This window comes from Caretta caretta, chromosome 14 (assembly GCF_965140235.1).
Source record: "Caretta caretta isolate rCarCar2 chromosome 14, rCarCar1.hap1, whole genome shotgun sequence".
NCBI lineage: Eukaryota > Metazoa > Chordata > Testudines > Cheloniidae > Caretta > Caretta caretta.
In genome coordinates, this window is record NC_134219.1 from 12857931 (window position 1) to 12875186 (window position 17256).

Below are 17256 nucleotides of genomic sequence, written 5' to 3' on the forward strand. Positions count from 1 at the left end.
TCCAGGCCACCTCCTGTCCCAGCCGGGCCCTGCCCCTCGGAGGGGAGGGGGGAGAGAGGGAGGGGGCGGAGGGGAGGGGGGAAGAGCAGCAGGCATCCCCTGCCCATGAGGGCCTGATGGAAAACACAAAGGACCTGGTGAGTAGCACAACCCCGGGGGAGGCAGGGCAGCCGCCGCTGCGGTGGGCTCGCCTGGCTTGCTGGGGGGGCTGAGCGCGGGCGGGAGGTGGAGGGGGGCTGCAGTGGTTGTGGGGAGCAGCCCTGGGGCTGCGGGGAGGGGGTGCAGGGGCAGTGCGGGGGGGTTGGGAGCTTGCTCGGGGGGGCGGGCAGCCAGCAGGCGTGGGAACAGTGTGGGAGGGGGCGGGGGGAGACGGAGCTTTCCTTGTGGCTGGGGGTGGGAGCAGAGCAGCTGTGCTGGCCGCAGCACTTGTGTGGGAGGGGAGCAGCCAGGAGCACCCTCGGGCTTCTGTTGTTGTTGTTGTTTCGCTTGTATGTATTTGCAGGGGGCAAACTGGCGGGGACCCGCGGCTGCAGCCTTTCCTAGGTTCCCCCGGGTGCGTGTGGGAGGGGAAGGAGCCGCCGCCGCACGCGGGTACGCGGGGAAGGAGCCCGGAGACAGCACTGGGGCTTTGTGCGGGAAGGAAAGAAAACAGCAGCAGCAGTCACAAGCCCTGGTGCTTTAGGCTACTTTGCTCTCCTCTTTTCTGGATTCTCCGCCCCTCCCGGCCCCCTCGTGTGTGTGCCTGCGGGGAGGGAGGGCTGCAGCTCCGATCCCGGGGCTGCTCCGCTGCTTTCTTTTGTTGCGATTCCTCCTGCGGTAATTTTCAGGCTTCCCTTAGTTCCTGTGAGAGCTCGCGCTAGGAGTTTTATTCGTGCAACTTTAATCTGCATAGCAGCTCTGGAACGGACTGTGCAACCAGAGTAGGTTGCAGCAAATGCGGAGTAAAGGTTGCATATAGTTGATATATAATTACCAGAAGGTACTCATGCTGGGACAGTGAATGAGCATAGTGTTCCGCAGTGTTATGAGAGAGCCTCTAATACCTCGCTGAAATACATGGCAATATCTGTCATCACCAGGAGAGAAACTGGTAATGTGCGGGAGGACAGCACAACCCTGCTCAGACAGGTTACCTTTTGTTGTGATCCTTTCTTCCTTCAGAAGATTGTAGTAGGTTTCAGATCTCTGCAGGCAGCCTTATTGTCTCTGCAGGATCTCCTGACAACCAGAAACAATAGCAATGGGTTGTTTTTGTTTTTACCTGGACAATTCAGGCCTGCCCTGATTGCCATTCACTGATGGGGGAGCTGGGTTGGGGATAATACTTTTTTATTATAGTATTATCCCTTTCACAATTAAAGCTTTTGCAATGAGGGTTTAATGAGACACTAGATTTTTTTCAAATGTTGCAGTCACTTTACCTATGTTATTAATGACAATTTGGGATTTTTAAAATGCTTTTACTTTTAAAAAATCCAGTGTGATAGTTTGCATGGGTCGGCAACTTTTCAGAAGTGGTGTGCCAAGTCTTCATTTATTCACTCTAATTTAAGGTTTCGCGTGCCAGTAATACATTTTAGCGTTTTTTAGAAGGTCTCTTTCTATAAGTCTATAATATTTACTTTACATACAACAATAGTTTAGTTGTATAAGGTTTTAAAGATGTTTAAGAAGCTTCATTTAAAATTAAATTAAAATGCAGAGCCCCCCGGAGTAGTGGCCAGGACTCGGGCAGTGTGAGTGCCACTAAAAATCCGCCTATGTGCTGCCTTTGGCACGCTTACCATAGGTTGCCTACCCCTGGTTTATGGTTTGGTTTACTTTTGGCATTTTTCTCCCTTTGAGCAATATGACTATGAAGCTAGTTTCACTTTCAGATTTGTAGTAGTTGGATTTCCAGGTATTGCATGAAAATTCTTGGTTTTAAAGAGCTACTGGTTATAGTAGACTTTTTTTAAAAAATTGACGAACCAGTTCTGTTTGTCATCTTTTATAAAACCTTATTCTTACAAAATGTACATGTTGGGCCATATTTAAATTGGTAGTGTCCCTTTAAAAGTTTCTATTTTTATAGGGAAGTTGTCATTTAAAGCTTGAGAGGCAGCCTAGTGATTTGATGTTTTTAGTGTCAGGGAGTCACACACGGGTCTCAAAGCTTCAAAATGAGGTAAATAACAATTATATTTTAGATTTTTTTTATTGTATTAAGTAACCAATCTAGAAGAAAATTAAATCTGTATGCTAAACTTGCCTTACAAATGGGGGGGGGGGGTCACTTAGTCTATAAAATAGCAGCTTTGTAATTCAGTGGTATATAGTCTCTTTTAACTAGCTTTTTTGAGCAAGTTATAACACAGACTACTGGAAAACATAGGAAGGATAAGTTTCCTAGCTGGGGAGTTATTTAACATACAAAGGAACAAATAATTTAGGCTTTGGTCCTGAAAACACTTAAGTATGTGAGTAACTTTACACAGTCGGACAGGATTGGGGCATGGAGGCAAGATTTCCTTAGTTTCTGCTTTATAAAAATTAATGGCTGGATGGGGGAACATAGGTTAAAGTGTTTAAGGGTTCGTGCTCCTGGTCTTTCATTTTTTTTCTCTTAATCCGTAAAATTCGGCCTGATTTTGCAAGGTGCTAAGCACTGTCAGCTGGCAGCTAAGTCAATTTCTCTCCTTGTTGCTGTGCAAAAGGACCATAAAATGGAGGCTGCAAACAGCAAGCCAAACGGACATGGGAAACAAACTATAAAGAATGATGTCAAATAGACACACTGAAGACAGAAGTGCATTTCTACAGCTGTTCAGCGAGTCATTCTACATGTTACTTTTGTAAAACATTCAGATAGAATTTATATTTGTAAATGTCTCAAAACCCGCTGTCCAAAACTTGTAGGTAAGTTATAGGATTCCAGGGAATCAGAAATAAAGATTTTTATTTTATCTTTTTTAAAAGCTGGTCACATTACCTTTAGATTGCTGCTTAATTGTTTGTTTTTCCTACTGCTGTAATGTTATGGGAAGGTATTAAATTCACAGTGCAACGGGGGATACAATTATGCTAAAGCTTTACATTTTTAATAAGTTGCTGTAGGGAAAATTGTTTTGACAAGATTTGATTTTAAAACTGTTGTAATATAACTAATTTAATTTTTTTGTGGTTTAGAGCAGTGGCTCTCAACCTTTCCAGAGAACTGTACCCCTTTCAGGAGTCTGATTTGTCTTGTGTACCCTCAAATTTCATTTCAGTTAAAAACTACTTGCTTACAAAATCAAACATAAAAATACAAAAATGACATCGCACCTTACTGAAAAATTGCTTATTTTCTCATTTTTACCATATAATTATAAAATAAATCAGTTGGAATATAAATATTGTACTTACTTTTTCAATGTATAGAGCAGTATAAACAAGTCCTTGTCTGTATGAAATTTGAGTTTATGCTGACTTCGCTAATGCTTTTTATGTAATCTGTTGTAAAACTGGGAAACTGTTGAGATGAGTTGACATGCCCCCTATACCGTACCCCTGGTTGAGAACCACTGGTTTAGAGTTTGATCAAACTCAGAGCTAGGACTGGGATAACTGCATATAATGTCAACGGTCTCTTGATTAGAAGGAACGGGTACATTGCAGTATTCTTCTAACATGAAGAGAAATGTTGCGTAGTGATAATGTCTGATAGTTGAGAATATTTGCTTAAATTGTCACTGCTCCCGGATACTGGGTAGCAGTGGTGACCTTATGTGCCTCAGACCTAGAGGTTATGCTGATCCTTTAATGCAAGAGTGTTGATCCATGCCACATTCACCTCCTCTATATGCAATGTACTTTGGGTTAGGTTTGAACATCGCGTGCAGACTGAACCTGAAGTAGGATGCAGCTGCCAACCTCTGTGTTGGATAGGCCTTTGTTAGCTCATAAACTGTATTCAAAGTTCTGCGCAGGTTCCTTGTTTTCTTCTGTAAGTAGTTCTTGAACAGTCTGGATGGTCTTGAACCTGGATTCTCTAGACCTTCCCCCACACCTCCACTTTCAGCTTGTCTTGTCATGGCAGTTAAGTGCGGCCACGATGTTCTTGCTGTGAAGCTACGCAGTCTCAGTAGTAGGACATTCTCAATTGAAGACTTCAAGCTTTTGGAATTTGCTGCCCATGATGGCCTGCCACTGCTTGAGTTCAATCTCCAAAATGACACAATTTAGGAAGTTTTTTTATGAAGTATTGGATGTGGTAATTTGTTTATTTTGCTTAGTTCTGGCTTGTATAAGGTACCTTCATCAATAGCATTGTAGATTGTCCCAGTTTAAAAAAAAAAAAAAAGGCACATTACTGCGTACAGAGAAGACATGCAGTCATATGCTTAGTTTCTACATGCAGTTATTAATATTATGCAGATCAGATAATTGCGTATTGTAGGGACTATAATTTCCATTTATCTGATTGGCACATACCAATTTAGACACATTTGCGTGCTCAGCTTTAGGGAGGGGAAAAGGTGTTAACTTTTTGTGTGAGAGCACTCAATGATTAGAATGGTTACATGTTTTCAGATATTTGATACAGATAGGCTGTATGTCACTAGGCATTCACTCGTCGGAGGGTTGTGTCGTAGAAGGCACAGATTAAACTGTTCTTTAAAAAGCCACATAAGTATTTATTTCACGAGCAGCTGCATTCAGTACCATTTCCACATAAATTTGAAGTGCTCTGTATGTCCCAAGTATGCCAAAAGCCTTTTTTCCTGCTGAGGAGTCCATAATCCCTTTAAGGAAGCAAGCCACAGCCTATGTGCCCAAAGTTCCAGGTCCGGTACCTTCTTTCTAGCAGCTGTGACTTCCCCGTGCTAGCATACCCGTCTCTGGTGCTGTTTCCCCCAACACTACTTTAGTAAGATGCCTTTCTGCAGTGCTACCACTCTTCCCAGTGACTGAAGTTAAAAAAACTCTCTACGGTCCCAGATTCTTCCCATTCCCAGCATGCTTTGCAAAAGGATACCAATAGGCAGGGCTCCCCTCCATTAAGCTATCAGTAGGTGAAGCTAGCTGGCCTTTATCCTATCCTAATTTTGACATTGATGCAAACTTTCTACAGCCTGCTTCCTGTAAAATCCCACATCAAAAAGTGCTTGGATTTTTCCTTCCTTTTTGTATGTGTAGTTCACACCATGTATATCTATATACTAATGGTCAGTTACTTAATATGATACAATTCTATTTGAGAAAATTAAAACTGCTGTTAGTTTCAGGCAGACTTTTAAAAAGAGTAAGTTATCCAAACATCAGTGCTTTCAACCTGTCCTTTCCACTTATTGATTATTACTAAGGTACTTGATTGCAAATCTGAACGTTATACTTGGTCCCCTTCTGCTTATAGTTATTCCACCTAGGCTTGTGATGTCAGGTCTTGTAATCTAAGCAAACCCAAGTCCTGTGGGAAGCAATATCAGTGGTTCTAGAACTAGTACTCTTCTCTCATGCTGCAGCAGATTCTGGCTTTCAACAAGGTATTAAAAGGAGGCTTCTGTGGCACACACTGCAAGAGTAGAGGTGCTAGACATGATCTGGCAAAATTCCAGTTTCGGTAAATTGCATACTGTCTCCCTAAATTTCTCCTGAATATATATGCTGTCCCCTGTTTCTGTACTTACTAGAGTGTGATCTAAGGATCAATAACTAAATATTAAGGCTATACAGCATTAAATGTCTGTTGTATATAGCTCTTCAAAAGCCTGCAAATTCTGAGAGCTTTTGAGATTGCTGGGAGTCAGCATACAAAATGACAATTTAAGGAAAGGAAAATATTCTTGGACACTAAGACACCTTGTAGGTTTGGGAAGGAATCCCCACGGCTGTATCCATTCAAATTTACTGTTAGTAGTGGTAACTGGCTTGAAGACGCAACAGAAGAAATATACTTGTGCTAGTTCATAGAATGGGAAAAAACAATAGACTTGATTAGGATTATGCTCCTGCATCTTAGCAGGTTCCCCCCAGACAGCATGAAATAGACTAGCGGTCATCATGAATGCCATGAGGGAATCAAAGTCAGAGAAGTGGAATCATGATGCAAGTTCACTTCCTTATTTAGCTGCAGGCATCTTGGAGTGGTTCAAGTAAAAGGATCAAAACCTAAAAAGAAAGGGAGAGATTAGGAAAGAGAAGGGTGCCACACTTCATCCTGGGTCTGGTTTCTTCTCCCCCCACAGAAAGATGTGGGTAAGTTCCTTCTAACAAAAAATAAATATGATGCCAACATGAACAAACCTTTATTTAATTAATCTTATTCCAGGCCAAATTTATCTCTCTTGTTTGAATCACTGAAATAGGGATATTATTGTTTTTATTATCTATAGCCTTTTGTGTCTTCAGATTTCAGACCACATAGTCCAGAAATATCGCCCTGCCTGTACAGCAGGAGTAAGTTATAGATTCCCCTGGCATGACTTAACTCCTTTGTTGCCACATTTCTCATTATTTATAGGCTGCATCTGTTATGTAGTTCAGCAGCTCTGCATAGATCAGATGTTTGTTTTTCATTATACATATCTGTCCATGGTATACTTTTAAAATGCACCTCCCCACTCTGATGATATCCTGAAAATGTTTCCCTGAAAATCTGGGTCTTGCTGCATGGTAACTACATTGATGTATTGCAGTTACTTGGCCAAGTGAGAATGGGCTTATGAAATATTATGGGGCTATGCATGATATAAATATTTTTGTCTATAAGACTCTTCATTAGATTTGCTATTTTGAAAGTGTATATATTTTTCCTTTTGGAAAAACTGTAGTTTTGTCAGTTTATAAACTGTGCGCTGCACAAATCCTAGAATCATAGGGTTAGAAGGACTGTAAGGACATCTAGCAGTCTAACCCCCTGCCCAGATGCAGGATTTGTTGTGTCTAAGTCATCCAAGACAGATGGCTATCCAGCCTCCATTTGAAAACCTCCAGTGAAGAAGCTTCCACAACCTCCCGAGGCAGTCAGTGCCATTGGCCTTCTGTTCTTACAGTTAGGAAGTTTTTCCTGAGACTTAATCTAAATCCCTGAGCATACACATACAATGCAAATATTAATCAACTACAAGAGTGTTAGAAGCAAATTCTCCCCTAAACACAGATGCCATTCACCTTCTGGCAAAAGTCTGAATAAAAATACTTTATAGAAGCCACAGTCTTCTTTTTAAACTTACACAGACAGCCCCTTCCCCTCCAAACCAAAACTTCCACATTCCAATGGGTTAAGATAATGGAACAGCTTGACCAAGCACAAGATTTATGGAGGAGGAATGTTATGCCACCTTGAGCAGGTATGTATTGGTAGGCACATTTGATGCGTATGGTCATTTTGAAGATGGCTAGATTGATAGCTCCATGTGTTCTTGAAACGTATTAATTTAAAACATTTTTGCTAAGTGTGTTTTCTTTCATCTGTGAATGATTTGACAGAGAGGGGTTGGCCTAGACTGAATGCCATGGTCAATACAGTGTTAAACATCAACTGTAAGAAGTTACAAATCTAATGAAATGTTGAGGATGAAGACTTGCTTTCCTCTTGGTTAGTGTGCTGATCTGTAACTGACCAGAATTGTTACTAGAACACTGTATCCATGGCAACCTGTTGTTCAATTGCTAACTTAATTTTAACACACAGGAGGTAATAACTGAGCTTGCATCTCTTAGGCTTATAATCGTAATAAATAATGGCCTGCAGGTGAGGCTTTTCCTAACAGTGAGGACCTGGTCTGGTCTTGGTCTTTTGAAGTCAATGCAAGTTTTTCCATTGGGTCAAATTGGGGTCTAGTTCAAGAATGCTCCACTCCTCAGCCAGTTGCTGACTGGAAGGAAATTCCCTTGGTTCACCTGGTTGTCATTTTTTAAAATATAATTTTGAATTACTAGCTGAGGAATCTCTGTGCAGTTTACAGTGCATTGACATTTTTGACGTTTGAAAGCTGTTAGTGTGGTAAATGTGTATTCACCCCATTACGTATTGGTGGTTTTGTTGTAAGGGGGTGGGGAGGCTAGGACTGCGTGGGTGTGGAAACTATATTCCTCTCTGAATATTAGAAAAGTTCTCTCCATACCAGGATTTAGGCATATTGCCAGGCAAGAGTGGAGGATCTTCATTTAAAAAAACAAAGCGAGAGAGTGGAAAGATTGAAAACAAATGTCCTAAAACACGCAGAGTAGGGACGATCCAACCAGATTAGATGATTGGACCAGCAGGTGGCAAATGTAAAATAAGTATGTTCTCAATGGAACAGTCGCCTAGCATGCTAATCAGGAAAAAAGATTTGGAGGATTATTTTGGAGAAGTCTTAAAACTAGCAGTACAGGGAGCAGGTCCAGTGTAAAAAAGGAAAGTGAAATCCAGTCTTTTAATATCACTTCCAGTCTCTTAGTGTACATGCTAACTTTCAGGCAGGGTTGGCTTATCAAAAATATCAGGGACAAAAACCTAGCTTTGAGTTTTTCAGCTATCTTACAACACTCCCTTCCCCAACCCACACTTAAATAATTGAATTTATTTCTTTACCCTATTTTGTTGATCTGTCTCCTTACCACTTCCTATTAATTTCTATCCAGTGGGTGGAGAGCAGTCAATTTGGTGAGGACTAGATTCTGTTCCTGGTTTGGCCACATACTTCCAGTCCAACTTTAGACAACTGGAGTAATCTCCTTGTGCTTCAATTTCTCCTTTATAAAATGCAGATATCTACCTCCCTGGGTGGTGGTAAACATAATTAATGTTTGTAAATGCTTTGAGATCATTTAGTGAAATAGCTTATGTGAATCCTACATCGTATTTCTACCTATTTTGTGTAACATGTCAGTTTTGTGGTCTGCAAGGGATGTCCTCTTGTTATGACATTTTTAACATGCATATTTACCATAAAATATTGTCTTCATGCATGGAATCACAGATGTCCGTGATTTCTGTGAATGTGATTCTGTCTCTGGCAGGTGCAAGGAAAGGATCACAAGACAAATGGTTAGTCTTTGGGATTCTCCCACTTTGGTGATTGATTGCAAGTATGTAGGAGGGAAATGCAGGCAGAGTAGTGGATGCACAGAAGTATCTGATCACGCTCAGCAGTTAACACAAAGAGAAAGGGAAAGCAGTACAGAACAATAACTAAACAGACACTGGGCCTGAATCTTCTCTCACCATCGTAGACTGAGACAAATGCAGCTCGTTGGAGTTGTCAATTTAAAAATGGTGGTAATTGAGAGGAGAATGAGGGCCACTGTCTTCTGTTGTGTGAACTTTAAGGGGAATGGTTATGAATAGGGCCTTGGTATCTTTGGCCAAAATTCCATGTTTGGATTATTGTGCACTGTGCCGAACCAGTAATTTCTTGCTCTCCATTCTGGCAGTGGTTACATTTCAGTGGTTCTCTGTGAAGCATTTGGGGATCCTTTGCGGTGAAAGATGGCATGTAAAATACATATTCGAGATGCTCCGCAAAATAGGACATCAATACGTTTATTGTTTTATACATTTCAAATGTCTTCATTGCAAATTTGTGAAACCTCTTCCATTCTAGCAGCGAACTTCACTTGTGTATGTTTCCTCATAACATGGTTAAAGGAAAGAGTTACCATTAGGCAGGATTTTCTTCTTGTATGTAACAGTAACAAATTAGCCACCTTTCTATTGAAGCTATTTATATGGACCCCATTTCCATAGTATCTGAGCATCTTACAATCTTAAGTACCACATTTTACACAGAAGGAACTGAGCCACAGAGCGGCGAAGTGATTTGTCGAAGGTGACACAAAAGGCTATGGTGGAGCTGGGATTTGGACACAGGTTTCTCAAATCCTAGACTAGTGCCCTACCCAATAGACTATCCTTTCTCTTTGATCAAACAAACCTTTCTAAGGTCTATGACTAGCTCAACGCAAGCATATTAAAGTTTTTAGTGAACTTGGCTGCAGCCATTTAGGATGCACGCATTTGCTTATGTGGTCTGACTGGCTATCAATACTCTAGATACCAGGATTACTGAACTCTGAAGAGATGTCAACAAAAGAAGAGATTTGACTTGTCACATTACTCTTCAGCCTGTTATGAGACAGGATTTTTTTTTCTTGTATATAACTATCAAATACTGGCTAATTCTGCCTCTAAAGTTCTCAATCCTGAACAATTTTATTAGCAGGTACATGGCTGATATCTCTTTGTATAAAGAGAAGATACTTTAATTCACCCTGCAATTTACTGCATCTCCAAAATCTTTACATTAAGAGTATTCTAATTTTTCTTGTGTTTTTGTGTTTTGCTTTTTAGACTGAGCATTCTTCACGGTCAGAAAGGAAGAGACGTGACTCATTCGGGATGTTTGACGGTTATGATAGTTGTAGTGAGGACACTAGTAGCAGCTCAAGCTCTGATGAGAGTGAAGAAGAAGTTGCTCCCTTACCATCCAGTCTCCCCATTATCAAGAATAATGGACAGGTCTATACTTATCCAGATGGTAAATCTGGCATGGGTGAGTACAAAGATTTTCTGGAATTGAGTTTGTGGGTTTTCAGCTGGATTTCATTGCTCTCATATAACATATTCTGTGTTTTATTTCAAGCTGAGGTGTCATTTGTGTGGGTCTGAGAATACATGTTGACTCTTTCTTTCTGATAACAAAGCAGATCAGTTGAAGACTTTTACTCCTAACAACCAGAAACAAGCAATAATTTCTGTTTGCCTATCAAGAAAGACACTATGCAAATATTTTGTGATGTATATATTTTTATTTTTACATCAAGTAAATTTGTATTCAAATACGTTTTAGTTCTTAGGCTTCTGTTAAAGTGCTAAGACAGTCTTCCCTCTCAAAAGTTTGGGTTAACCCTTTTTTAACATCAACATTTTTAGGAGGTGAATCCAGAGTTGCGTTATACTGTATAACTTTGTAGGGCATTCATTAATGCTTTTATTATATTGGTTTTCTTTATGTGCTTGTAAAAAATCTTTACTCCTATTAAGTCCACTCTTTCAGCATACGGTGTTCAACCCCCACATGTGTGGAATCACATTATTGTGAGAAAGAGGGAACATTGCTTTCATCATCACAGAAAAACAATAGGACAGGTATACTGCTCAGCAGTGGAATTATTTTGTGGTAAAACCCACTTGGGGCATCACAGTGGCACAAGTCACCTGCAACCTCTGTTTCTCTGGGTGTCTTAGAGCTGACTGGGTAGTGCAACACATAATGTGTGTAATACCAGCAGGATGCAGGTGTTGACTGGCCACGATATGTGAGAGAGGCTTATGTGTAATTCAAAGGAAAATAGAGACACGAGTCTTATTTTTGGGTTGGGAGTAGTAAACATCAGATGAAGTCTGCATTCACAGATGCACACCTGAAGTCTCTCTTAACTCTAGAACTGGGTAGCATGCAGAGTGAAGATCAGCTTTGGATGAGTCATTAATTTCTGTTAGTGAAACCTGGGGGGGGAACCATTTCAGCCTCCACTCAACAAAGACCTTGGCATTTGAGTAGTTCCACTGAAGTCAGTGGGACTTGTCATTTTGTGAAGTTAAGCACCTGTAAGTCTTTGTAAGATCAAGGACTAAGAAATGGCTTGGTCTCTAAACAGTCAAAATGAAGCTAAGCGGGGCTGCAGCCAATAAGACCTTCATGGTGGAATCCTTATGTTTGGGTTTTAATTCTCTTTTAATCTGAAATTTTTATCACGCTTTATAGTTGAACCTTTTCTCTTCTCTGATTAGCTACCTGTGAGATGTGTGGGATGGTCGGTGTCCGAGATGCTTTTTACTCTAAGACAAAGCGTTTCTGTAGTGTTTCATGCTCCAGAAGTTACTCGTCAAACTCCAAGAAGGCCAGCATTCTGGCCAGACTTCAGGTAACGGTACAGAAACCATCTTGTTTACATATTTATCCTTGCATGTTTTACAAATAAGCATTTATCTGTCTGGTCTGGTTTATCTGAGCTCATGCATGTTTTTGTTTTATTTTTTAAATTAGGTTGTTTTTTAGTAAACTCATAGTAACGTAGCTGTGTTTGTGAGTCAAAATTTATCAGATTATTCACCTGCTGTTGAGTGCAAATTTCCTGTTGAGTAAATTCTAAACCTAAAACCTGGTCTTTTTAGCCCTTACAGGAAAATAAGTTTAAAAAGTTACGTTAGCAACATGACTAAAGTTAAACTAAGCTAGGTATCTTAAATGCTCAGAGCTGATTTCAGAAATGTGTTCACCTAACAAAAATAGAGATCAACACTTCTGTAAGGATCAAGGAGCAAATCTTGTGCTCAACACCTAACCTGAGTGGATTGTGCAGATATGTTGAATGGGATTGTGGAAAACGAGTTTCTGCCCCTCCACCAACTAAGTAGCCAAAATAGTTTCTGTGGCCCATAGGCAAGGGCAGGTAGACAAAGGGAAGATCTGTGCAGAGGCTGATGCTCTGGTCCACTTTTGCCTTACCTGGTGCTGTTGAAGGAACTCTTATGGTGCACTTCCTGTGGGTATTTAGTTTTCTTGTGCAGAGGAATTAAATAAACTCTGCTGCCATGGGCCTACTGCACTTGCAGTAGAAAGAGCTGGATAATTCTTTAAATGTAAGTGTGTGGCATCTGAATAATCCATAGATTTAGCCTCAAAGTACTTGTTGGCTTCACAGATCATAGTGGCTAAACCATTGCTGTCACTTCATTCACAAATAAGAGTTTTTAAAAGACCCTATATAGAGATTGACATATTGAGCTGTATTAATTTTGGCATGTTGTAAACTGTTTTAATTCTCATTCTTTTTTCCCCTTTGTTAAATTAGTTTATTTAAAAGGTTAGTTAGCGTAGATGTGTTATAAAAATAACACTAATAGAGACTGAAACCTCAGCTGGCAGGAGATCAACTTTATGTTCTACCATTGTCTCTCACATGGAACCCCAGCATCTGTGGGAATATTGCCTAATGACTGGCCCTCAGAATTACATTTAAGATTCTGCCTTTGTCATCTTTTTGATAGTTACAGATGTCTAGGCCCTTTGCCCATTATCCATAGAACAGCAGCTGATGCTGTGTTCTGTGCAGGTTTCCATACCTAGGCAAAAATAATGTTTCTGACATTACCTCAAGTCTGCTTTTATGGGTTGAAACTATACTAATGCTAAGTGTAGCTCATGTGGTACTTGAATGGACAACTTCCATATTCTGTTTTATTTGTTAAAATTTTTGCCTACCAGGATAGCCTCATGAGAGATGCATTTTGTTTACAAAATTAATTGTGTAATGTTCTTGAACCTTTTAAAAGTGATTTTGTGTAGTAGTGTGAGAGGAACATTTTTGAAAATGTCCAGTTGAGAGTTTTGAAAGGCTTTATTTACTTAACTCTTATTGTCCTAGGGTAAACCTCCAACTAAAAAGGCTAAAGTTCTCCAGAAACAACCTTTAGTGGCTAAACTAGCAGCATATGCTCAGTACCAGGCTACATTGCAGAACCAAGTGAAGACTAAAACAGGTAACTGTGTATAATAGAAATGAAACTAATTCTTGGAAATGTAAGATATGCCATTCAGCCCTTGTACAGCTTCCTAAACAAAATAACTTTCTTTTAGCAGCTGTCCCTGTGGAAGGTTTCAGTTGGGGTAACTACATTACTAGCAATAATTTAACAGCAGCTCCTGTTACCTGTTTTAAACATGTAAGTATCCTCCACTATTATTTTTTCTCTGAGACATTTTAAGTGTATTTTAATCAAGAAAGAGCAACCAAATCAGTTACTTAGTATTTTATCATGTAATTAATTTAGCACTACATTAATATTTAAACACTTTTTTTACATAAAAATTATAGAAGGAAATATGCATGCCGCCTTCTTCTACTTGAAACTATTCTGACTATCGGCCACTCCTGTTATATATATATGAATCAGTTTCAAAGTTACAAAATAGAAGGCTGGTATCTTAAGCCCTTGGGACCTTATTTATCCCACATTCAAAGCACAATCACAGATTGGTCAAAATTTATAGAATTTAAACCAAACCAGTTGGAGACACAGTAATAGATAAAGATGGAAACTACCTATTAGACCAAGTCATGCCTCTTGCAGCATGTATAAAATTGGTCTTTCGGCTCTAGGTTAGTTTTTCTCTTAATCGGATTCTTACTTGTTAGCTGTGTTACTTGGGGGGGGGGGAGGAGAGAATTTTCGTAGTTATGAAGATAAAGCTATTCTTCACTTCCTTTTTCTTTGTACGTAGCATTATGGAAGTACAAAAATTGCTTAATTATGCATTAAACAGCTTGGATATAAGCTTCTGTCAGCAGTATGTGGGTTTTTTGGCTATAACAGACAATATTCAATTCATATTTTAGATGGCACATCTGTATGTTTCAGAAACATTTTAGAAGATATTCTTTAAGAGCTCTATGTGCAAGTTAAATCCATATTTTTAAAAATTCTTTGTTGCTTCATATCTGCAAAATAAATTCATTAGGACTGGTCACAAATTTTCAGTCAAAATGAGGTTTTTAATGGAAATTGGGTTTTTGAGAGAGTGAAAATTTTCACGGAAAGCATCCGCTTTCCTAGATAGTTTCTGGTTTATTTTACTTGTATATTGGAAAACTGAAACATTTTAGCTGAAAGCTAAAACTTTTTTAATTTCTTTCATGAAAAGTCAAAATTTTCTGTCAAAATTTTCAATGAAAATGGCTTTATTTTGGTGGGCTCGGGGCTAAGGGTAGAAAAGGCGAGGTTATTGTTAGTTTTCTCCTGTGGAAAATTTCAACTAAACATTTTTCCACCCACATCTAAAATTCATGCTGGAAGTTGCAAGGTGCAGCTCTTAAGTCAGTGGGAACTGAGGGCACTCACACCTTGCTGAACTGATCCCTTCACGTGTAAGGGCCTTATTGTTGCACAGAACAAAGCCCTGGAGTAGTGTAGCTTTGTGATTGATTGAGTGCCAAACTTCACATGCTTGAACAAGCATTTCTTCATTCTGGTATCACAATACTGTATGTGCTATAAAAAGTAATTTAGTTAGTGCATAGTGAAAGATAGTTTTAAGATGAGACTGTGCTGTTTTAACAGCAAATACTAAATGACAGGCAATCTAATTGTGCTTTCAAATATAACTGAAGAACATTTCCATTGGAAAAATCTCGTGTGTGTGTGTGTAAGTAAAACGGTGTAAGCTGTGCACTGTTGTTGTTGTTGACTGCTTCATTCCATACTCTGGAACAGCTCAGGGATAATGTAACAGATTTAGGAAAAATCTGAAATAATTGCATGGTCTGTTCACAGTATTATGCTACTTAAAATGTAATTAAATCTTTAAAAATTGGTATCATACTGCTGCATCGATGAATCAGAATAGTACATCAGTAACTTAAAATACATCCTATATTCATACTTCTACTTTATGCTGAATTTTACACATTTACAATATGTAGTGTGGTGGCAGTGCTGAAAAACAATCAGCATACTACTACATACGTACGTGTACCTGAAACCTATTTCTTCTTCCTGCCCTGTAGTGTTTTTTGTACACTGCTCCTTAAGTCTAACAGCATTCCTGAAAGGTTTTTTGTAGGTTCTCACTTCCTCAGTGGAGTTCTTGGGCATTGTTCAGCATACTATAAGTCTGATTTGGTATTCAGTTTTGCTCTACACCGTTCTTCAAAGAACATAGTATAAACTATTCATCAAAAAATCTGTAGGCATATCGGTCCTCTTCCCTTTTTGGAGTATTGTCCTTTTATGATTTGTGGGGGTTTTTTGTTTGCTTGGTTTTTGTTTTTATTTGGTCTTTAAAATTATTTTTCTTTCCATAAACACAGAAACAAAATAATCATGTGTCTTTCATAGGGCTAGTCTTCAGTATGAGGAGATCAACGCTGCTGCAGTTATTTTTACCAAGTCTAATATATACTCCCTGATATCAGGAAGTCTTTTAATCAGTAATAAGAATTTGTAAGAAAAAACATAAAACTTTTTTGTTTTTGTTTATCTGAATAGTTATAGAGCACTGTTTTTTCTTTGTATTTCATCTTTTTTAGTAGGGCTTCTGTATAAGTATGTATCTTAATACTTGACTAGGTTTGTTAACCCAAAAACTAAATTGTAAAAGCAAATGTAAGCTCTAACAAGTGCTTAGTGTTGCCCAAGACATAAGAGGCCTGATTCTTAGAGGTTTTGAAACACCTGCCGCTCTCCTTAATGTGAGTTGAAATCTGAAAATCAGGCCTCTTAGGTGACTGACTTTAGGCAATCAAGTTTGAACATTTTGACCTTTAGGTTCTTGTAGCTCCTATGCCTAAAGTACATTAACACAGCTCTATAACCCTAATCTGCTGGTGTTTACTTACCACTTATGTGTTATGGATTTGAATGCACATTCCACATCCACAAAACCAAACTAAATACATCTAGGGCCTAATCCCGATCCAGTTAAGGTCATTAGGTCTAACCACATGAGTGAAGAGTACTCAGTAGAGTAAGATTTTGCTGTATCTGTCCTTAAAGTTGCTATTAGGTGAAAATATCTGGCTACACGGGCTCTAGCCGGTTGGGTGGGGCAGGGTTAAACAACAGATAATCAGTTATTAGATCCCATTTTGTCTTGTTGATAATTTTGTATGGAAGTGCTTTTGTCTAATGATTCAGTAGTTTTCAGCAGTTCAAGTGTGAATTTGCCTTTCTCAGTGCTCAATATTTAATGCTGTTTGCTTTAATGGAAGCTCTACCTACACATGGAGAGGAAACTGTAATCTTTAGTGTATTTTGATGATGCTCATAATACTGCTGTGCATTTCTGTATTGCTTTATAGCCAAGCTTTTCCATGTTTCACTTATCTGTCTCACAGATACGTTGTATTATGCCCATTTTACAGGTGGCTAAACTTAGATGTAAAGAAATGTATTTAATGTGATACAGTGAGTTGTTGGCAGAGCCATGAATAGAATTTGTGCATCTGGACTCTTTCCTATAGTCACTGAATCACAATCTCTCACATACCTGTTTTGTGTGTAGTAGTGTGCAAAATCCAGTCCGATATTTAAATCCATTGGACCTCTACAGCAATAGTAATTTAGTGTAGTCCATCATCACTAGATAGGCTTGGTTTTTTTGTTTTGTTTTTTATTCCCATTTTTGATTTTTGGAACTAACCTAAATTCTTGTTTTATTTTCCTTGATTTCTGGAAAAAGCTTACTTTTCTCCAGTAGTCTTAAAAGATAGGGAGAATGTACCTCAGTGTTCCTAGTGAGCTGA

General features: G+C 39.2%; 1 protein-coding gene across 11 annotated transcripts in view; it reads left to right on the top strand.

Moving 5' to 3' along the window:
• MBTD1 (mbt domain containing 1) overlaps nucleotides 1-17256 on the top strand; it is a 55297-nt gene that overhangs the window by 364 nt on the left and 37677 nt on the right. For 4 of the 11 annotated variants that reach the window (XR_012664895.1, XR_012664896.1, XM_048818772.2 and 1 more), the window contains exons 1-5: nucleotides 78-137; nucleotides 10301-10502; nucleotides 11744-11883; nucleotides 13381-13495; nucleotides 13593-13678. Coding sequence is in view for 9 of the 11 variants with exons in the window: in XM_048818772.2 (XP_048674729.1) it covers nucleotides 117-137; nucleotides 10301-10502; nucleotides 11744-11883; nucleotides 13381-13495; nucleotides 13593-13678 (564 nt within the window). In the remaining 2 variants the exon portion in view is untranslated. Of the gene's footprint in view, nucleotides 1-77; nucleotides 138-402; nucleotides 489-2311; nucleotides 2899-10300; nucleotides 10503-11743; nucleotides 11884-13380; nucleotides 13496-13592; nucleotides 13679-17256 lie in introns of those variants that run through there. The other 7 variants (XM_048818775.2, XM_048818779.2, XM_048818773.2 and 4 more) reach the window with 6 other exon arrangements.